This window comes from Nansenia antarctica (genome assembly GCF_963989245.1).
Source record: "Nansenia antarctica genome assembly, chromosome: 8".
Classification (NCBI taxonomy): Eukaryota; Metazoa; Chordata; class Actinopteri; order Argentiniformes; family Microstomatidae; genus Nansenia; species Nansenia antarctica.
Window position 1 is genome coordinate 12,660,445 of NC_137678.1, and position 22,852 is coordinate 12,683,296.

The window sequence follows — 22,852 nt, forward strand, 5'->3', positions numbered from 1 at the left end:
CGGCTCCATCCTGATAGAGTGCGCCCGGCGCGAGCTGCATGCCACCACGCCGCTGAAGAGGCCCGACCGCTCCCACCCCACGCGCATCTCCCTGGTCTTCTACTTACATAAGAACCTGAACCAGCCCGTCCACGGCAAGGCCATGTGGGAGGCCAAAATGAAGGAGCGGGCGCGGCAGAGGCAGCAGGAGGCCGCTCTACTGGAGCCCGTGACGTGGCACGCCCCCACGATGCACACCACCTCCACTGTCACTACGCCTGGCGTGTCCCCCTACGCCTTCACCCAGGTCACTGGGTCCTACAGGCACTTTATGTGAGGACAGACAGTTTATTGCATGTTTGAAAATGTCTTTTAAACACCATCCACTGGAAGAAAAAGAAAAAAAAACGTATGTAAGATGTTCTGACAGGATGGAAAAGAAGTCTTTAGAAAGGTTAGGGTAAATCTAACATGACACGATTCTACAGTAAACATTTAGCTTCAAACCTCATCATTTATATAACATTTATTTTCTACCAGCAAAATGTCAGACTATTTTTGATGGAATATATTTTGAAATGCCTAAATAGATAAAAGGTTTACTTTTTAAAAATATTTGTAAAATACTAACACCTTTTTTAATTTGGTTGTGGGAAACATATTTATATATATATATATATATGTATATATTTATAACATATATACATATACGTGTTTAACCTGCTCAGTATTCAGTTGTAAGCGTTCATACCTTTCCTGATCACGAAAAGAAAAAAAAGAAGAAAAAAAAGTTACACAAATGATAAATGACTTGTGATAAAGGATAGCATATCTAGGTTTGGTTCTTCGATCGACGGTCTTACACAATTTATTTTATTGCTGGGATTTCCATGTTAATATTACAAGAAAAGTTTCACGTTGATGTTTTGTAGATAGTCTTAGACAGTAAGAAGCTTCAGATCACCAGACACACGCTGAGGAACACCCAACACAATCAGCATCCTTGATTTAAGTGTCCTTCTCTGCTTGCTGTTTATCTTGTATATATTGAATATACTGTCCAGTTTGGGTTTTATTTTGCTGTATGTCAGGAATACGTTCAGTATTACTTTGTTATAATACAGGGTTTATGTTGGCTAACAATTGTACTGATTGTATATAGATAATTGTTTTCTCCACTCGATGCTACGAGTCATGTGACTTCCTATAAGAGGCGATGAGTAATGTGACTTCCTGTAGAGGCGATATGAGTCATGTGACTTCCTATAGAGGCGATATGAGTCATGTGACTTCCTATAGAGGCGATATGAGTCATGTGACTTCCTATAGAGGCCATATGAGTCATGTGACTTCCTGTAAGAGGACGATATGAGTCATGTGACTTCCTATAGAGGCGATATGAGTCATGTGACTTCCTATAGAGGCCATAGAGTCATGTGACTTCCTGTAAGAGGCCGATGAGAAACTACGAACCAACATTGTAGCTCTGCTACAGAAAGTACAGGAGGTACACACTGTCTCTCAGACTTACTTACATACACACACACACACACACACACACACACACACACACACATATACAGTCATACGCTGAACACTAATGTCTCTTCTTCCCTCCTGTAGGACTTTGACATAAACACAGATGATGAACTGGACGCTTACATAGAAGACTTGCTCACCAAGGGAGATTAGAAAAGAGAAGAGGAGAGAAGAATGAACAGAGACAAACACAGACAAAGAGTCTTCACTCAGTTCCTTACTCGCAAGACAGCTCTCCACTCTATTTTATTCTAGACTCTGGTTGGTCTGTGCTTCCGTTCATATAGGGTGAGGGTGTCCATGTTTGTGGGGCAAAAGGTGTGGCCGATACATGCACAGTTCCCTGAGCATCTGAGGATGACCTCTGTTTGGTTTGTTTTTTATAAAACTGCAGTATCTTTATCTTTCTGTTTCTGTTAAGTTAGCATCTCCATCCTCTCTGGGTTTGTACAGGTTTTATGGTGGTCCGACTGAGACTAGCCCATTAGCGTGTAGCGCATGTCTCATTTTAGTCCTTTTATATAGCCGTTATGTATGCTAATCTGTACCAAGAAGTCTTGATTGACTGTAGAACAAAACAGTCTTGAATAGGTTATCCCAGTATTCCCAGCCCAGCCCAGTTCTAAAGCTTATCAGGTTTACCAACCGAACTTACTGCGTTTTATCAGTATCATTATTCCCCCAATATTTCATCTTGTCATCTTGATGTGACTGTTCACTGTGTTCATTTTGGTCTGAAAGTTATTGTCTGGATTTCAACTAACTGGCTTTTCTGTTTTGAGTTATTTAAAATGATTTGTTCATAGTATCAAAGAGGATGCATCAGTGGCCAAGTTTCTTCTAACGGACATTTTTAACATGTCATAGAAAGTTTTATTAAAAGATGGACATGTTGGCTGAACAAAATATGCTGTATTTTTGACTAATCTCTATATGAAGCAACAATAAAAACAGGTTCCCAGACAACTTTACTACATGCTTATTATGTTATGTCATTACGTTGTCACTACATATAAACATCTTGAATATCATATGCATTATTACTGTGAAGTGAAGGACTGAAGTGAGTGTCGAAGCCCAAGTCTTCGAATGTCAGAGGTAATGTAGAATAGTTAGTGTACGTATTAAGTTTTGAATCTTGTAAAACAAAGGATGGTTCAGGGGCTCCCTACGTTACCAGCTTTGCCGAATGGCAAGGCAAGTTTATTTGTATGGCACATTTCATACAACAGGGGCAATTCAAAGTGCTTTACATACATTATATAAAAATACAGCATTAGAAAATAAAAATTGCAATGAATAAAAGCAAATATAAGAAGTAAATAGATAAAACATTTAAAAAGACAGTTAATGGAAAAAAGACATTGATAGAAGTGTTTGTGTTTAATCATAACTGGTGCAAAACATGAAGGTTTTTAGCTTAGATATTTTAAGGGTTTGGGCCTGTTTGATTTCTTCAGGGAGATTGTTCCAGGAGCATGCAGCTGCGTGACTGAAAGCTGCTGCACCGTGTTTTGTTTTTACTCTTGGAATTATTAGCTGATTAGTCTCAGCTGACCTTATATTAGGGACCTTGCGGGAATATAGGGTGGGAGGAGATCTGATATGTATTTTGGTCCAAGACCATTTTGTGATTTGTATGTAATTAGGAGGATTTTGAATTCAATTCTCTGACTGGTAGCCAGTGCAGGGATCTCAGGATTGGTGTAATGTGTTTTTGTTAGGACCCTAGCAGCAGCGTTTTTGGATGAGCTGCAATTTACGAACAGCTCCTTTAGATAGGCCTGTTAGTAGACCATTACAATAATCGAGACTACTCAAAACAAATGCATGGATGAGTTTTTCAAGGTCTTGCTTGGACATGAAACCTCTCATTCTTGTTATGTTTTTCAGGTGATAGTAGGCTGATTTAGTTATCGAATTGATGTGGCTGTTGATGTTTAGATCGGAGTCTAGAATTACACCAAGATTTCTGACCTGTTTTTTAGTCTGAAGAGAGAGAGAATCAAGTTTTGCACTGACTTTCGATCTTTTGTCAGGTGCACCGAATACAATTATCTCTGTTTTGTCCTTGTTTAGTTGGAGGAAGTTTTGTGTCATCCAGGCGTTTATTTGCTCAATGCAATTACAGAGATTGTCAATGGGACTATAGTCGTTCGGTGAGAGGGCTATGTAGATTTGAGTGTCATCCGCATAGTTGTGGTAGGCAATTTTGTTCTTTTTTATGATGTGTCCCAATGGAAGCATGTAGAGATTGAATAGAAGGGGGCCAAGGATTGACCCTTGGGGAACCCCACATGTCATTTTAATTTGGTCAGATACAAAGTTGCCAATGGAGACATAGTAGCTTCTGTCCTGTAGGTAGGATCTAAACCAGTTTAGGGCAGTGCCCGAAAGTCCTACCCAGGTTTTTAGTCTATCTATTAGAATGTCATGGTCTACAGTGTCAAAGGCAGCACTAAGATCTAGTAGGACCAAAACTGAGATTTTTCCGGAGTCTGTGTTTACGCGAATGTCATTAAGGACCTTAATAAGGGCCGTTTCAGTGCTATGTAGGGGGCGAAAGCCTGATTGAAAGTCATCAAAGAGATCATTTAGGGTCAAATAATTGCTAAGTTGTTCGTGGGCAACCATTTCAATAATTTTTCCTGTACAGGGAAGGTTTGATATGGGTCTGTAGTTGTTTAGTACAAATGGGTCTAGGCCGTTCTTTTTTAGTAGAGGCTTAATAACTGCAGTTTTCAGGGCTTCAGGGAAGATTCCTGATTTAAGGAAGGTGTTAATTATTTGTATTAGTTCGCCTGCCATGCAGCTAAATATGTTTTTTAAAAAGCTTGTTGGCAGGACATCAAGGGCACAGGTGGATGGTTTAAGACGTGACATGATTTTATCTAGGGTCTTGTAATCAATGGTGTTAAATTGTGACATGGTTGTTATGTCCGCCCTATTTGGGGTTGTTAATGGGGACATGTTTTTCATGCCTGACACAGAAGGCCTAATGCCTTGTCTAATGGTTTCTATTTTATTGTTAAAAAAGGATGCAAGCTCATTGCATTTACTAGTTGAGTGAAATTCCTGAGCAATGGGTGTTGGGGGATTTGTTAGTCTGTCAACAGTTCTGAAAAGGATGCGGGCATTATTGATGTTATTGTTTATGATCTTAGAGAAAAATGATTGCCTGGCACTTCTTATTTCTAAGTTATAGTTCTGAAGATTCTCTTTATAGATATCATAGTGGACTTGAAGGTTTGTTTTTCTCCATCTGCGCTCTGCTTTACGACATTCTCTTTTTTGGGTCTTTACGGATGGGGCAGTTCTCCAGGGAGCTTTTTGCTTACCAGAGATGCATTTGGATCTAATGGGTGCAATATCATCAATGGTTTTTGTGATTTTTAAGTTGAAATCGTGTAGAAGGTCATTTACTTAGAGAGAAATCGGACCTTGATGGTCTTTTAATGGCCACACACGGCAGTTTTACACTCTGATCACACACATGCAAGTTTTAGGTGAACACACACACAAACACAAGCACATGCACTATCTTCGGCGGGTCGCCAGGTAGAAATTGTCCTCTGCCTTTGTAACCCATCCGGGCTGCCATTCCTCCACTGGCAGCCAGGGGCAGCGGTCGCCCTTTTGGCGCGGCTTGAACCGACGCCCGGCGCCCCGGGGACCAAGTAGCGTTCTTCACCGTCGTGGTCAGGGACGGGTGTTCACTTTGGCATGTCTTTCCATGTGGGGTGAAGGAGACCCCTAGTGGACATGGGGGGAACATGCCAACCCCAAGCCATATATATGTGCCACGGCAACCAGGCTTTCACCCTTTTTGGACTCCCATCCAGGTTACTAACCAGGCCCAGCCCTGCTTAGCTTCTGAGATCTGACGAGATCAGGCTTGACAAGGTGGTACGGCCGCACACAAGGTATATTACTGAGGTTGGAATAGAAGTTTTGGGGGGGGGGGGGGGGGCTAGGGAAAAGGCCTGTGTGAACAGTGCACTGGTCTTTTCATTGATATATCGTTTGGAAATAGTTTTAGACATAGTTTGAATAACAGGAAAGATAGATACGTCAAAGAATATGCAACAGTGGTCAGAGAGGGCAATGTCAGTTACAACAACATTTGAAATATCTAGGCCTTTGGTGATGATAAGGTCCAGAGTGTGACCTCGATTATGAGTAGGGAGGTTCACATGTTGTTGAAGTTCAAAAACATCTAACAGAACAGAGAGTTCTTTGGCTTTGTTGTCCTCTGAGTTATCTACATGAATATTTAAATCACCAGCAATGATCAGACCATTAAATTCAGTAGTAATGATGGAGAGAAGCTCTATAAGTTCATTAAAGAAGCTAGTAGAGTATTGGGGTGGTCTGTATAAAATTATAAAAAGAATTCGAGTGGAACATTTAAAAACAACTGAAAGATATTCAAATGATAAAAATTCCCCGAAGGATTTCTGTTTGCAGTTAAAACTGTCAATGCAGGTTAGATGACGAACTGCATTTCCTTATGACAACCTTGGTACTTGTCAATGACAATAAGATTGAATCTAATCTAATCTAAAATAAAAAAACATGATTTAACATAATAAATACAAAGGGAGATATCTGTTTTTGCAAAACAACCCCTCAAATATGTTGTACAGTTTAATCGGGAATCATATTTAATCAGTGGTGTAGTCTAGTTTTTTCTAGTGGGTATACTGTGATTTTTCCCTCCCAGCCTCATATCGTTCATTTCGGAACTTCATAAAAAATACATCTGCGTTCCCTGCCTGACGTTATATATCTAACATTACATGTTATAAGGCTGATCTGTGCATGGTATAGTGCTGCATTTTGACATATTTCATGTCGCATCTCCCCCCGTTGATGGTATATGACGCTATAGTCAGTCCCAATGCTCCAAAAGTCATGTGCTTCGTGACACAGACGGGGTGAATTTGAATGAAAGTGTGAAAGTTCTGTCACAAAACGCTGTTACGTATCCTCGCACATTTTTAAGTGGGTATACGGAAATCCTTGGCCTTTCTTAGTGGGTATACGGCGTAGCCCTGCGTATCACGTAGACTACACCACTGTATTTAATTGAATCTGTAATTATTAAACAATACTTGAATGTTATGAAATGTATTATCATAAATAATAAGGTGAACACGTTGTCGATACAGTCTGGAACAAAGATATTATACGAGAGTTTCATATTGTTATGTGTTCGTTAAGCGGAACTACTGCGCAGAAATTGACTGGGTGAATTTTTTTTTGTGTACGGCTTATCTCCTGTGTGTATTCTCTCATGGACCTTCAGGTTGAAGGACGTAGTGAAACTCTTCCCACACTGGGAGCAGGTGTACAGCTTCTCTCCTGTGTGTATTCTTTCATGGTCCTTAAAGTGTCCTGACTGAGTGAAACCCTTCCCACACAGGGAGCAGGTGTATGGCTTTTCTCCTGTGTGTATTCTCTCATGGACCTTCAAGTGTCTTGACCGAGAGAAACCCTTCCCACAGTGGGAGCAGGTGTACAGCTTCTCTACTGTGTGTATTCTCTCATGGACCTTCAGCTTGTCTTGCCTATTGAAACTCTTCCCACAGTGGGCGCACACGTATGGCTTCTCTCCTGTGTGTATTCTCTGATTGTCCTTCAGCTTGTCTTGCCTAATGAAACTCTTCCCACACTGGGGGCAGGTGTACGGCTTCTTGCCTATGTGTATTCTCTCATGGACATTCAAACTGATGGACGTAGCGAAACTCTTCCCACACTGGGGGCAGGTGTATGGCTTCTCTCCTGTGTGTATTCTCTCATGGACCTTCAGAGTGTCTTGCCTATTGAAACTCTTCCCACAGTGGGAACAGGTGTACAGCTTCTCTACTGTGTGTATTCTCTCATGGACCTTCAGAGTGTCTTGCCTATTGAAACTCTTCCCACAGTGGGCGCACACGTATGGCTTCTCTCCTGTGTGTGTTCTCTCATGGACCTTCAGTTTGATGGACGTAGTGAAACCCTTCCCACAGTGGGAGCAGGTATACGGCTTCTCTCCTGTGTGTATTCTCTGATGGTCCTTTAAGCTTCCTGACTGAGTGAAACCCTTCCCACAGTGGGAGCAGGTGTACGGCTTCTCTCCTGTGTGTATTCTCTCATGGACCTTCAGTTTGATGGACGTAGTGAAACTCTTCCCACAGTGGGAGCAGGTGTACGGCTTCTCTCCTGTGTGTATTCTCTCATGGACCTTCAGGTTCATGGATGTAGTGAAACTCTTCCCACAGTGGGAGCAGGTATACGGCTTCTCTCCTGTGTGTATTCTCTGATGGTCCTTTAAGCTTCCTGACTGAGTGAAACCCTTTCCACAGTGGGAGCAGGTGTACGGCTTCTCTCCTGTGTGTATTCTCTCATGGACCTTCAGTTTGATGGACGTAGTGAAACTCTTCCCACAGTGGGAGCAGGTGTACGGCTTCTCTCCTGTGTGTATTCTCTCATGGACCTTCAGGTTCATGGATGCAGTGAAACTCTTCCTACATAGGATGCAGGTGTACGGCTTCTCTCCTGTGTGTATTCTCTGATGGTCCTTTAACGTTCCTGACTGAGTGAAACCCTTCCCACAGTGGGAGCAGGTGTACAGCTTCTCTACTGTGTGTATTCTCTCATGGACCTTCAGAGTGTCTTGCCTATTGAAACTCTTCCCACAGTGGGTGCACACGTATGGCTTCTCTCCTGTGTGTATTCTCTGATGGTCCTTTAAGCTTCCTGACTGAGTGAAACCCTTCCCACAGTGGGAGCAGGTGTACGGCTTCTCTCCTGTGTGTATTCTCTCATGGACCTTCAGTTTGATGGACGTAGTGAAACTCTTCCCACAGTGGGAGCAGGTGTACGGCTTCTCTCCTGTGTGTATTCTCTCATGGACCTTCAGGTTCATGGATGTAGTGAAACTCTTCCCACACTGGGAGCAGTAGTATGGCCTCTCTCCTGTAAAATTTGGAACATACGCAGGATTATAACAAGATAAGAGCAACAAAGTGGTTCCATAGGCTTCACAGTGCCATGTAACAATATCTCTGGGGTCTGAAGAATACAAGAGGAGAATAGTAAGCAGATTTAAAAAGCAAAATTAATGAATGAAGAATAATTACTAACCGTGATTTTTTGGGAGAGAAAGAGAAAGAGAGAGAGGAAGCTATGTACACATAATAGTCATGTTTTTTGAACCCTTAAAACCACTTCACTTGTCTGCTTTATGAACTGTAGTATCATTGTGTGCCGTGTTATTCACGGACAAACACGGTGCCCTTTGCGGGTTAATAACTTCGGTTTACCGTGGGTTAGGATAACAATTCAAATACAATTCGAATCCAAAACCATTTGAATGGTATCGATCCTACACTCCTATCACCGTCGACAGCGCGGAGCGAATTCCCGGGTAGAAATATTCTCTGCCCCCGCTGTCAACAGGAGTTTCATCCAGCAGCAAGCGGTGCTTTGCGGGTTAATAACTTTGGATTACCGTGGGTTAGGATAACAATTCCAACGTGTCCGGATAGAGGAGAGGACAGGGAATCCAAAACCATTTGAATGGTATCGATCCTACACTCCTATCACCGTCGACAGCGCGGAGCGAATTCCCTGTTAAAACGTTTCTCTGCCCCCACTGTCAACGGGACTTTCAACCAGCAGCAAGCGGTGCTGCGAGCAGCAGCGGCCGGGTGAACTCCCGGTTCATTGAGTTTACGGTTAAAAGCATAACTTCTCGGGGTGTCAGCGCGGTGGTTAAGGGCTCAAAATGACCGTATACCGATGGTGAAGTTAGCAAAGGAGTATTGTGTTTCTACCACATTCACAGCCGGTGTTATTCACGGGCAAAGACGGTGCATAATAGCGATTTTTGTGTTATGCTTGTTGTAAATAAAAGTTCTATGATGCATTGAAATAACATTAAACTAAGATAATACGATAGTCAGCATAATTTTTCTAATCTTTATTAATAAGCTATTACAGAAACTGTAGTGACATTTTCCAAGAGCGAATGTGGTATTTCAAGATGGCGGTTAGTGAAGAAATCTATGAACATGGGATGACGATTTCCATTGACCAATCAACGGTGTGCAGCGTCACACGTCACACGCAGCCTGGCAAAAAGGTTCCGGGTCTAAATTTAGACCCTGGTATCGAAGGGGAGCTAAAGAAGCGAGCCGAACCGACCTGACCCGACCCGGGCTGGCACGATAGTGGAAAAGGGGCTTTAGGGTTAGGCTTTTTGGCTCTGAAAGAATGTCTGCTGACAAAGGGGTGTTTTATGACATCTAGGGCTGCAACAACGAATCGATTAAATCGATAAAAATCGATAACGAAAAGTGTGAGTTCTGGCGAAGCGTCAGCTAAATGACTGTAATGTAATGCGATAGCCAGTGAGTGTTTGCTCGCATTCATGAATTCAATATTGCATGACAAGTGTATTTAGCTAGCTGGCTAACGTCAGTGGTAGAGCAGAGGTGATAAGCTAAAGGCTAGCTAGTGGTAGCCTACCAAGCTACCCGTGAGTTAGAGTGAGGCACTGGACTGTCGCCTAGCCTATTGTATGGAGTGAGAGGACACATTGCATTGTTTTGGAGCATATCTGTTATATAACAAGCTGTCTCTCTCTCCTAGTGTTGAGGAATAAACTGTTCATTCTCTCCTAGTGTTGAGGAACAAGCTGCGGAGCCTGGACGACATGATGAACATAAAGGAGGAGAAGCTGAGGGGGCGGTCCAGGGACACCTACGCTGCCCTCCAGTGGCTGAGGCAGAACAGAAAAATCTTCGCCGGCAACGTCTATGAACCCATGCTGCTAGTGGTGAGATCACAGAACCACCTCTATGAACCCATGCTGCTAGTGGTGAGAGCAGAGATCCACCTCTAGAACCCATGCTGCTAGTTGCTAGTGGTGAGATCACAGAACCACCTCTATGAACCCATGCTGCTAGTTGCTAGTGGTGAGATCACAGAACCACCTCTATGAACCCATGCTGCTAGTTGCTAGTGGTGAGATCACAGAACCACCTCTATGAACCCATGCTGCTAGTTGCTAGTGGTGAGATCACAGAACCACCTCTATGAACCCATGCTGCTAGTTGCTAGTGGTGAGAGCACAGAGTAGCACTCGTATTACTGTGGGAGAACGGCGGGGCAGAGCAGAGTAGCTTGCCCTGAGCGGTGATCATACTCACGACCTACCGGCCGCGCTAGCTACAACACCAAGGGCTGGTTTCACAGACAAGGGTTAATCCTAGTCCTGGACTACATCACACTTTCAATGTAAAAAATCCCCATTGAAGATGCTTTTTAGTCTAGGATTAGGCTTAGGCCTCGTCTGTGAACCCGGCCCAAAGACTGATTGAACCCTCCCCTGTGACTCCTTCCTGGAGTTCAGACTGATTGACCCCTCCCCTGTGACTCCTTCCTGTAGTTCAGACTGATTGACCCCTCCCCTGTGACTCCTTCCTGGAGTTCAGACTGATTGACCCCTCCCCTGTGACTCCTTCCTGGAGTTCAGACTGATTGACCCCTCCCCTTCCTCCTCAGATCAACGTCCGCGAGGCTCGTTTCGCCAAGTACGTGGAGAACCACATCAGCTTCAACGACCTGCGCTCCTTCGTCTTCCAGAGGAAGGACGACATGGAGATGTTCCTCACGGAGGTGAGAGCAGGGGTCAGAGGTCAGGGTTCACAGACCAGTGTACTACGGTTGAGCCCTGAAGGGAAAATTATTATTATTATTATTATTATTATTTTTCAACTGACGAAAAGGAAACATATTCAGTATAGAGAGGTGAAGTGGTTCAACAAAATGTACTCTGTGAAGCCAAAAAAATTGCAATTAGAATGTCACTAGAGGGCCAAGGGTGACTTTATTCAACAAAAATGGGACTGGGGGAGGGAGGGAGGAGAAACTCAGGCTGGAGGAGCAGGTCAGGGTGAGGTGGGAGGGGGGGACTGGGGGAGGAGGGGAGAGAGGGACTGGGGGAGGGAGGGAGGAGAGGAGGGAGGGAGGGAGAGACTGGGGGGGAGGGGGGAGGAAGGTAGGGACTGGGGGAAGGAGGGAGGGAGGGACTGGGGGAAGGAAGGAGGGGAGGGAGGGACTGGGGGAGAGAGGGAGGGAGGAAGGTAGGGACTGGGGGAGGGATAATAAAATAAATGATGATGCTTAATTTTGGAGCCAATCAAAGTACTGTTGCTAGGTAAACACCACATAAAAGACTTGCAAACCAACTGCATTTTTGACCCAGGCTTCTGAGCTCTCTACTTGGTGTAAAATGTTAAATAAACCTGCTCCGTCCTCAGTGCCGTGACAAGCAGAACCTGAGGGTGAACGCCATCAACGCCCCAGAGGAGTCCTGTGCCAACCGACCCCCCTCTCGACCCCTCGAGTCCCTGAGGTCAGCGCTTTAACCCCGACCCTAACCCTCAACAGGCTACCACACCTAACACCAACCCCACATAAAACACGTGGCACTCTAGGTGGTGAGTGTTCCGGAATTCTTTGGCGGTTGGTGAGTTAACCGCCTGTTTTGCGGCCTTGTTCTTGGTGTTCCAGGCATTTCGGCTTCTTCTCGTACCTGCGCGAGCTCTTCGACGCCCCTGACGAGGTCATGAGCTACCTCTGCAACCAGTACAAGGTGCATGACGTCCCCGTGGGGACGGTTGAGACCAAGTCCATGATCAAGACGGTAGGTCTCTGAGGGAGCCGCAGGGGAGGCTGGTGGAGGTAGAAATTGGAGGACAATCAATCAATCAAATGTAAACTCCTCAAAAAAAAGTTTGGAAACGTTATTTCAGTCGATTCTTCCTCCCCTTTAATAATACCAATTGGTATTGTATTTTATATCGTTGGAAAGCCTGATTAGTCACCTTTACAAGGTACAACTTGTAAGGATCATGCATTCGTGGAATGAGTAACACAGCTAAACGTGTGGGTAGCGGCCCAAAAAATAAATAAACCGTGGGTAGCGGTTTATTTATATAGCACATGACACTTGTCAACCAAAGTGCTTTACAGTAAAAGTACTCCTAAAGTGTAAATAAACAGAAAGATAACTCTCTCTCTCTCCCCAACTCCCTGTCTCCCTGTCTCCCTCCCTGTCTCCCTCCCTGTCTCCCTCTCTGTCTCCCAGGTGATACAGGAGCCCTATCTGAAGGTGCTTTACACGGCGGACGAGAAGTACTCTCTGAAGCGCTCTGTCTACTCCAACCATACCAGCACCAGTAACTCAGCTATCAGGCCCTCCCAGTGGCTCATGCTGGCCGTGGACGCGGAGGAGAAACGCAGGGAGGTGGAGGTGGAGGGAGGAGGGGAGGGAGGGAGGTAGGAGGAGGGGAGGGAGAGAGAGAGGGACTGGGGGAGGGAGGAGCAGATCAGAGGGAGGGACTGGGGGGGAGGGGAGGGAGGGACTGGGGGAGGGAGGGAGGGAGAGACTGGGGGAGGGAGAGAGGGAGGGAGGTAGGGACTGGGGGAAGGAAGGAGGGAGGGAGGGGGGGACTCGGCGAGGGAAGGAGGGAGGGAGGGGGGGACTGGGGGAAGGAAGGAGGGAGGGAGGGGGGGACTCTGCGAGGGAGGGAGGAGGGGAGGGAGAGACTGGGGGAGGGAGAGGGAGGGAGGGAGGTAGGGACTGAGGGAGGGAGGGAGGGACTGGGGCAAGGAAGGAGGGAGGGGGCGACTGGGGGAGGGAAAGTGAGACGGAAGGAGGGGCGGGGGGGCTCGGGGGGACGACGACGACATGATCAGCTAAAGTATAAGGTTACACAGGTGAAGTGAAGTTAACCTTTGACCCCCGTGCTGCGGTCGGTCAGGCGATTGAGACCAACATGCAGGCCATCGACGCCCAGGTGGGCGCCATGCAGGAGCGCGCCAGGAAGATGGACGCCCGGGACAACGAGCTGCGCGCCAAGAAGAAGGAGCTGTCTGAGCTGAAGGGCAAGAAGAGACAGCTGGAGCAGAAGATCAGCACCAAGCAGGACAGGTGTCTACACAGGAAACTACACAGATATCATGCTCACACACACACACACACACACACAGATGGACTATACTATACTATTCTATACTATACATATCAGTATGTGGTATACACTCTAGATCGCATAGAACGCATTTTGGAACACAACCAATGTGTCTTCACATGAAAGTGTTTGTCATTTATTCTATACCCCCCTCTCTCTCTGTCCTCTCCTCCCTCCCTCCATCCCTCCCTGTCCTCTCTTTCTGTCCTCCCATCCCTCCCTCCCTGTCCTGTCCTTTCCCTCCCTCCCCTCCCTGTCCTCTCTCTCTGTCCTCCCCTCCCTCCCTGTCCTCTCCTCCCTCCCTCCCTCCCTGTCCTCTCTGTCCTCCCCCTCCCTCCCTCCCCCCCCTCTCTCTCTAGTCTGAGACAGATGGAGCAGGGTGGTATTGACCTGAGGAAGGCTGAGGAGGACACCAGCGCCCGGGTCTCCTCCGTCAACACCCAGAAGGTGGCCATCGTGGCCGAGTTCATGACCCACATGAAGGTACGTCTGGGTCATGGAGCAGGGCTCAGATACGCACGCGGACACACACACACACACACACACACACACACACACCTCACCACTGTGGCTCCTACAGTAGGTCTGGAGTTTATAGGCGTGTCTTCTAATGATACACACGTACAGCATTCACACATTCATGTGTTCCGCTTCTCCTACCCTACCCCCTCCCTCTCTCCCTCCCTCCCTCCCTCCCTCCCTCCCTCCCTCCCTCTCTCCCTCCCCTCTCCCTCCCTCCCTCCCTCCCTCCTCCTCTCCTAGTCGAGGGCCATGCTGAGCATGGAGAAGGTGTACATGACTCTGGAGACTGTGAGCCTGACGGCAGAGAAGAGCAAGCTGGAGAACGACTGCAGGGACGGCTCGGCCGAGCACAGGACCCTAGAAGTCAGGAGGTCACACGCACGCACACACACACACACACACACACACACACACACACACAGTGTCTTACACACGCCATCTCATCACACTCCCACGGTCTGACACAGAAATAATGAGTGTGTGTGTGCGTGTGTGTGTGTGTGCGTGTGCGTGTTACAGCAAGTGTACAACCAGCTGGAGCAGTGGAAGGCCCGTTTGACGGACACCTGTAAGCACCTGATGCGGCGGGCCCGGGAGATCTGCAACATGGACCCAGGGGAGGTGGCCGTGCCCCCGGACATGCACAGGGTCAGTTTATTTTAGTGAGTCTGAGCAGAGGCGGAGAGTCAGAGAGATGTGAGGGACAGTAGGGTGGATGCTGAGGCAAGTCATTAAAGGGATAGGCCTACTACAGAATACCCCTCTCCACCTGTTAAGTGTTAAGGTGTTTATGACATAATGTGAAATCACACAAAGACCTTGATATAAAGCTAATAGTATATATGTTTCATTCCGAGAAAAAAAAATGTGAAGCAGGTTAAATGTAGAATCAGACTGGGGAAATAGAAGAGTTTTGATTGGTGTTATCTGGACATTTGGCTGGTTTGGGGTGTTTCTGACCTAATCATTTGGAATTTCAGGTATTTGGAAACATCAGGGAAGGTGAGGTGAGCAGGCAGGATGAGTATGCAGCAACAAAGGAGCTCAGAGCAGGCAGGCTGAACAGGTAGCAAGAGTAACATACCAGTAGTAGTGCTGTTGAAAGCTTCATTATTTAAGAACCGGTAATTGTAAAAGGAGAGAGTTTGGTTAATGTTTGGTGAAGAGCATATTCGTTGGATAGAGAGGGTTCCCCCCAAAGTGTCCCCCCCAATGTGTGACTGACTATTTCACCCTTGGCTTCAACACATAGTCACAGTCAGATAATGCATCACTTCTCCCGGAAGATTGTTGCAATTACATATGCTTTGCTATTCACATGTTTATTTATTTTGTTTTCATTGGAACAACACAAAAAAAGCAGAGAAAAAAAGCCAAATCTGATATCATTCCACACAGATCTAAAAAAAATGGACTGGAAAAAAGGATTGGCACCTAGTTAGATAATGCACCTCTACTCCCAGGAAATTGTTGCAATTTCAAATGCTTTGGTGTTGCAACATTTTTCTGGGAGAAGTGGTGCATTCTCTGATGGAAGTGCAATATTTTGGGCTGTGACTGTATTTCATTAACTCAATAAAAACTCAATATTAACAAAATGTTTACCATTTAAATGGATTGCACTTATATAGCGCCTTTATCCAAAGCACTTTACAACGGCCTCTCATTCACCCATCCACACACACATTCACACACCCGCTCACTGGGAGCAATTTGGGGTTCAGTGTCTTGCCCAAGGACACTTTGACATGTGGCCAGCCGGGGCTCGAACCGCCGATCTGCCAACCTTGCGATCATTAGACACGTGGCTCTACCTCCTGCACCACAGCCGCCCCAACAAGTGCCTTACTCAAGATCACACTAAGTGTTGGTGTTCCCAGGTGGGATTTGAACTCATGACCTTCGGATCACCAGACCAACTCAGTATCCGCCAGGCCACCACTACCCCTATAATTAATTAATGAATTAATTCTTAATGAGTTAATCCATTCACTCCTCCATCCATTCATCTTGTCTTGTGTTCCCCAGGCCTTCAGCCAGCTGCCCACCTCCCTGGATGAGATCGATGCCAGGCTGAACGAGGAGAGGGCCAGAGCAGAATGCTTCACCGGCCTCAGCGAAAACGTACGTGAGAGGGAGAGGGAGAGAGATGAAAGGGGGGGGGGGGGGGAGATTTTGAGGTGATGGAGAGAGGAAAAAAGTAGTTGTCTGTGTGTGTAGGTGACAGATGTGGTGTCCTGGGGGGGCGGCGGGGGGGGGGGGGGGGTTTGAGGTGATGGATAGAGGAAAAAAGGAGTGTGTGTGTGTGTGTGTGTGTGTGTGTGTGTGTGTGTGTGTGTGTGTGTATGTGTGTGTGTGAGTGACAGATGTGGTGTCCCCTCCTCCCAGGTGGTGGATGAGTACAACAGGAGAGAGAGGAAGAAATGAGGAGTGTGTGTGTGTGTAAAAGAGAGGAGGTGTGTGTGTGTGTGTGTGTGTGTGTGTGTGTGTGTGTGTGTGTGCGTGTGCGTGTGCGTGTGTGCGTGTGCGTGTGCGTGTGCGTGTGCGTGTGCGTGTGTGTGTGTGTGTGTGTAAGAGAGGAGCAGTGTTTGTGTGAGTATGACAGGTGTCCCTCCTCCCCCAGGTGGTGGATGAGTACAACAGGAGAGAGCAGGAGATCAAGAGCCTGGAGAAGGAGTTAGAGGACCGGAGCAACGCCCTGGACACCTACAGACAGAACATATCAGAGGTCACTACACACACCACCCCGCTGTGTGTGTGTGTGTGTGTGTGTGTGTGTGTGTGTGTGTGTGTGCGTGTATGATATCTGTGTAGTTTCCTGGCTAAAATCTAAATGTTGTTTCTCTCTTTTTCTCTCTCCTCCTCTTTCCCCCCCTCTCCCTCTCTGTGTGGCGCACACACACACACACACACTCACACACTCACACACACACACACACACACACACACACACTCACACACACTCACACACACATACACACACTCAGGCGAAGGAGCTTTGGTTGAACCCTCTGAAGCAGCTGGTGGAACAGATCAATGAGAAGTTCAGTGCTTTCTTCCGCTCCATGCAGTGTGCCGGGGAGGTGGACCTGCACTCTGAGAGCGAGGTATGCACACTAACCACACACACACACGCACGCACACACACACACACACACACACACACACACACACACACACACACACACACACACATACACACCCTCTTTGACCCTCTGTATCGGTGTGATAAAGGAGAACTATCTCCTCCTTCCTCTCTGTCTGTCTGGGAGTGCTAGCCACACTCCACCAGTCATTGGAGCTGGTGTCTGGCTCCAGAGAAAAGGAGAAGAGACGTGCAGTCAAACATCTGTCAAATACATTTATTAAAACAGAATCAATTTAACAGTCAACCCTTGTTTTTCGGAGAGAGAAGGCATAGCTCACTTTTTTTCTTCCAGAGCAGAAACACACAGCTTTATCGACTTTGTCCTTGGCAAAGACCATCTGTTGTTTAGGGAGATAGGCGATGAACTCAACAACAGGGTAGGTGTATGTTTAGACGAAACGAGAGAGTGGAGGCCATTTGGGGACTGACTCACGACCCAGAGAAATGTTTATAGGAGACCCAGGAACAACCCGAGGGGGTTCAAATTGATTCTTTAACTCACCAACTGCCAAAGAATTCCGGAACACTCACCACCTCGAGTGCCAAGTGTTTTATGTGGTGTTTACCTAGCAACAACCTAGCAACAATGTTTTGTTTTACCAGCTCAGTGGCCTTTGCGGTTAGAGATGTCCGCCCTGAGATTGGGAGGTCGTGAGTTCGATCCCCGGCCCCGGAGTCATACCAAAGAATATATAGATGGTACCCGATGCCTCCCTGCTTGGCACTCAGCATTAAGGGTTGGATTGGGGGTAAGACCCTACGACATACCAGCGTCATGTCCAGGGGGTGTACTTGTACTTGTACATCAAGCCACCTCACGCTACGGAAACAGGAGATAGGCTCCTGCCGCCTACGGGTCCGTTAGGCTCGAGAACCATCGGTTCTCAAGGCTTACTTACTACTTACTACCTAGCAACAATGCTTTGATTGGCTACAAAATGAACCATCATCATTTATGCATCTCTGGTGAATACAGTCACCCCATGGCACTCAAGAACATTGACAATTTGGGAGACTGACTTTATTCACCCTCTCGGCACTGAATGAGTTAACACTGGTAGCAGCAGAGAGGTGCCATGTGTGTGTGTGTGTGTGTGTGTGTGTGACTCAGGTCTGCCCCCTGCAGGAGGAGTACGACAAGTACGGCATCCGTATCCGGGTGAAGTTCCGTAACAACACGGAGCTGCACGAGCTGACGGCCCACCACCAGAGCGGCGGGGAGCGCAGCGTGTCCACCATGCTCTACCTCATGGCCCTGCAGGAGCTGAACCGCTGCCCCTTCAGAGTGGTGGACGAGATCAACCAGGTACCACACACACACACACACACACGCACACACAGAGACAGACACATACAGAGACATACACACACAGAGAGACAGACAGACACACACCCCTTCAGAGTGGTGGACGAGATCAACCAGGTACCACACACACACACACACACACACACACACACACACACACAGAGACAGACACACACACACACACACACAGACAGACACACACACACACACACACACACACACACACACACAGAGAGACAGACACACGCACACACACACAATCACACACACACGCACAGAGACAGACAGACACACACCCCTTCAGAGTGGTGGACGACATTAACCAGGTACCACACACACACACACACACGCACAGAGACAGACAGACACACACCCCTTCAGAGTGGTGGACGAGATCAACCAGGTACCACACACACACACACACACACACACACTCACACACACACAGAGACAGACACACACACACACACACACACACACACACACACACATACAGAGACATACACACACAGAGAGACAGACAGACACACACCCCTTCAGAGTGGTGGACGAGATCAACCAGGTACCACACACACACACACACACACACACACACACACACACACACACACACACACACACAGGGTGTGTGTCTGTCTGTCTCTGTGACAGCTTGACAGTGCACCTGAAATGCAATCATGTCATCATGGACCAGAATCTCAAAGGAATGTTTCTTGTCTTGTAGAATCAAGGCCATGAAGAATTGAGGTTGTTCTGAGAGCAAAGGGAGGCCCTACTCAGTGTTAGTGTAGTGTTCCTAATAAAGTGTTGCGTGAGTGTGTATATAAAGTATATCTCAAAAGTGAGTACACCCTTTAGATTTTTGCAAATATTCTGTTATATCCTTTCAGGGGATAACATTATCCTACTGAAACTTTGATATAACTTAAAGTAGTCAGTGTGCTGCTTGAATAACAGTATAGATGTATTGTCCTTTGAAAATTACTCAGTACACAGCTGTTAATGTCTAAACAGCTGGCAACAAAAGTGAGTACACCCCATAGTGAACATGTCCTAATTGTGCCCAATTATGTTGTTTTCCCGCCCTGGTGTCATGTGACTCGTTAGTGTTACAAGGATTCAGGTGTAAATGATAAGCAGGGCTGTTAAATTTTGTGTTTTGGGCACAATTCTCTCTGAATGCTGGACAACATGGCACCTCATGGCAAGGAACTCTCTGGGCGGCTGAAAAAAAGGATTATTGCGCTTCACAAAGATGGCCTTGGCTATAAGAAGATTGCCAACACCCTGAAAATGAGTTGCAGCACAGTGGCTAAGATCATACAGCGGTTTTCCAGGACAGGTTCCACTCGGAACAGGCCTCGCCAGGGTCGACCAAAGAAGTTGAGTCCACGTGCTCAGCGTCATATCCAGAGGTTGGTTTCCAAAAATAGACGTGCGAGTGCTTCCAGCATTGCTGCAGAGGTTGCAGAAGTGGGATGTCAGCCTGTCAGTGCCCAGACCATACGCCGCACACTGCATCAAATCGGTTTGTATGGCCGTCGCCCCAGACAGAAGCCTCTTCTGAAACCGATGCATAAGAAAGCCCGCAAACAGTTTGCTGAAGACAATGAATCCAAGAACATGAGTTACTGGAACTATGTCCTGTGGTCTGATGAGACCAAAATAAACCTGTTTGGGTCAGATGGTGTCCGGCGTGTGTGGCGGCACCCTGGTGACGAGTACCAAGACAAATGTGTTTTGCCTACAGTCAAGCATGGTGGTGGCAGCATCATGGTCTGGGGCTGCATGAGTGCTGCCGGCACTGGGGAGCTGCATTTCATTGAGGGACACATGAATTCCAATATATACTGTGACATCCTGCAGCAGAGCATGATCCCCTCTCTTCGGAAACTGGGCCGTTTTTTAGGGCAGTTTTCCAACATGATAATGACCCTAAACACACCTCCAAGATGACAACGGCCTTGCTGAAGAAGCTGAAGGTTAAGGTGATGGACTGGCCAAGTATGTCTCCAGACCTAAACCCAATTGAGCACATGTGGGGCATCCTCAAGAGGAAGGTGGAGGAGTGCAAGGTGTCCAACATCCGTGGGCTCCGTGATGTCGTCATGGAGGAGTGGAAGAAGATTCCAGAAGCAACCTGTGCAGCTCTGGTGAATTCCATGCCCAGGAGGGTTAAAGCAGTGCTAGATAACAATGGTGGTCACACAAAATATTGACACTTTGGGCACAATATAGACATGTTCACTATGGGGTGTACTCACTTCTGTTGCCAGCTGTTTAGACATTAACAGCTGTGTACTGAGTAATTTTCAATGGACAATAAATCTATACTGTTATTCAAGCAGCACACTGACTACTTTAAGTTATATCAAAGTTTCATTAAGATAGTGTTATCCCCTGAAAGGATATGACAGAATATTTGCAAAAATCTAAAGGGTGTACTCACTTTTGAGATATACTGTATACAGCGCCCTGCTTGACAGTGAAGCATTTGTTTTTGTTCTTCTGGCTCTACACTACAAAAGGTTGGATTAGAACACACACACACACCACTGCTGCTGCTTCCTACAATTTGTAATAACCAAATACCATGGAACATGGTGTAACAGACACATGCTGAATCACTCCCTGAAGCAATACACCCACACACACACACACTCACACACACACTCCTGCCCTACGCCAGTCCCGTAGGTGGAGTTGACTCTGCCCTCCACCCACACACCTGCCTGCAGGACATGGAGTAATACAGAGGGTTCTGATAGGCTGCGTTCGTAAATTCCCTCAGGAATCTGATCAGCACTCATGGAATGCCTCTTGACCAATCAGATTACGTGGTCCCTTTATGACGTTGAACCCAGTGTGCGCTCAGGCGCTCTCAGAGCGAATTTACGAACGCAGCCAGCTAGAGATGGAACAATAGGGAGGGTTCTGATAGATGTCCATCTCCTCCACCAGGGTATGGACCCGGTCAACGAGAGGAGAGTGTTTGACATCGTGGTCAGGACCGCATGCAAGGAGACCACCTCTCAGTACTTCTTTATCACACCCAAGGTGAGTTACCTGTGTGTGTGTGTGTGTGTGTGTGTGTGTGTGTGTCTGTGTCTGTGTGTCTGTTCATGTAAATTCACGTGTCTGTCTGTCTGTGTATACATGTAAATTCACGTGTGTGTGTGTGTGTGTGTGTGTCTCCAGCTCCTGGCCAACCTCCAGTATGCGGAGGAGATGACCATCCTGTGTATCCATAACGGGGCCCACATGCTGCCCCCCAACAAGTGGGAGGAGAAGTCCTTCATCCACCGCAGCAGCCGCCGTAAAGAAGCCACAACCGCTGCAAAAGGCCGGAGCTGAAACCAACAGCGCTGCCCTCCAGCGTTCACATCATCTCCAATCGTTGGTTTGCTGCCGTGTTGATTTTGGAAGGCTATTTTACTTTTTTTTAAATTTAGTCTTAGTCTTTAGACAAAGATGCACATTCGTTTTTAGTCACATTTAGATCCTTCTTTAGTTTTAGCTCACGAAAAACTGAAAACATTTTAGTGTAGTTTTAGTTTACAACAGACACACACACACATTTTAGTCAAATGTTCGTTGATGACTAAAACTAATGTGCATCTTCGTCTGAAGACTGTCACAAACCCGAAGGTAGCGGCAAACAGAAAGGAGTCCACACGTGTTTAACTTAGAAAATTATTTTTATTAACCTAATAAAGCAAATTAAGCTAAATAACCTACTGGTATGTATAAGAATATGGATAAGAATCAGTAGTGTATGCCATGAGTGAATGAGTGTAAAATGTGTGTTGTGTGTGTGTGAGGGGTGTATGTATGTAGTGTAAAAACAGGAGGCCCAAAACCCAGGTAACCAGAGACCTCAACAGGACCCTAGATGGAAGACGGGTAAATGGAAGAGAGAGAGAGAGAGAGAGCTGAGGACAAACCCACCATTTATATCCTCAACTCCCCAAACCCAGGTGACACTAGTTAGGCCGACGCCCTCCCCACTCTGCCAAGGCTCCTAAAGGAAACAACAGAACAGCCAATAGGCAGCAGGCAGAGTGGGAGGCGTCACAAGACTAAGACTAAGGCCGCGTTCGTGAATTTGCCGAAGTGCACACTGAGTTCAACGTCAAGTCATTTGATTGGACTAGAGGCTCTGGCGCTCTCAGAGCGAATTTACGAACGCGGCCTAAATGTAAAATAGCCTGCCAAAATTAACACTGGTTTGCAGTTTTTTAGTAATTAATTTGTTTTTTGCAGTATGTTTTTTTTTTGGGGGGGGGGGGGGAGAGATTTGAAGTACATTGAAGAACATATATATTCCATATT

General features: G+C 46.6%; 1 protein-coding gene across 1 annotated transcript; it reads left to right on the forward strand.

Moving 5' to 3' along the window:
* Positions 1-450: 450 nt before the first annotated feature.
* On the forward strand, positions 451-21,874 carry LOC308163881 (structural maintenance of chromosomes protein 5-like; the record flags this gene model as incomplete). Its single annotated transcript, XM_080538060.1, has 16 exons — positions 451-466; positions 10,188-10,342; positions 11,071-11,184; positions 11,829-11,923; positions 12,082-12,214; positions 12,659-12,823; positions 13,335-13,504; positions 13,904-14,027; positions 14,307-14,429; positions 14,586-14,714; positions 16,095-16,190; positions 16,690-16,794; positions 17,054-17,173; positions 18,341-18,520; positions 21,482-21,577; positions 21,719-21,874. The coding sequence occupies 16 exons, from the start codon at positions 451-453 to the stop codon at positions 21,872-21,874; spliced, it is 1,977 nt and encodes a 658-aa protein (XP_080394186.1).
* Between the last annotated feature and the right edge of the window lie 978 nt (positions 21,875-22,852).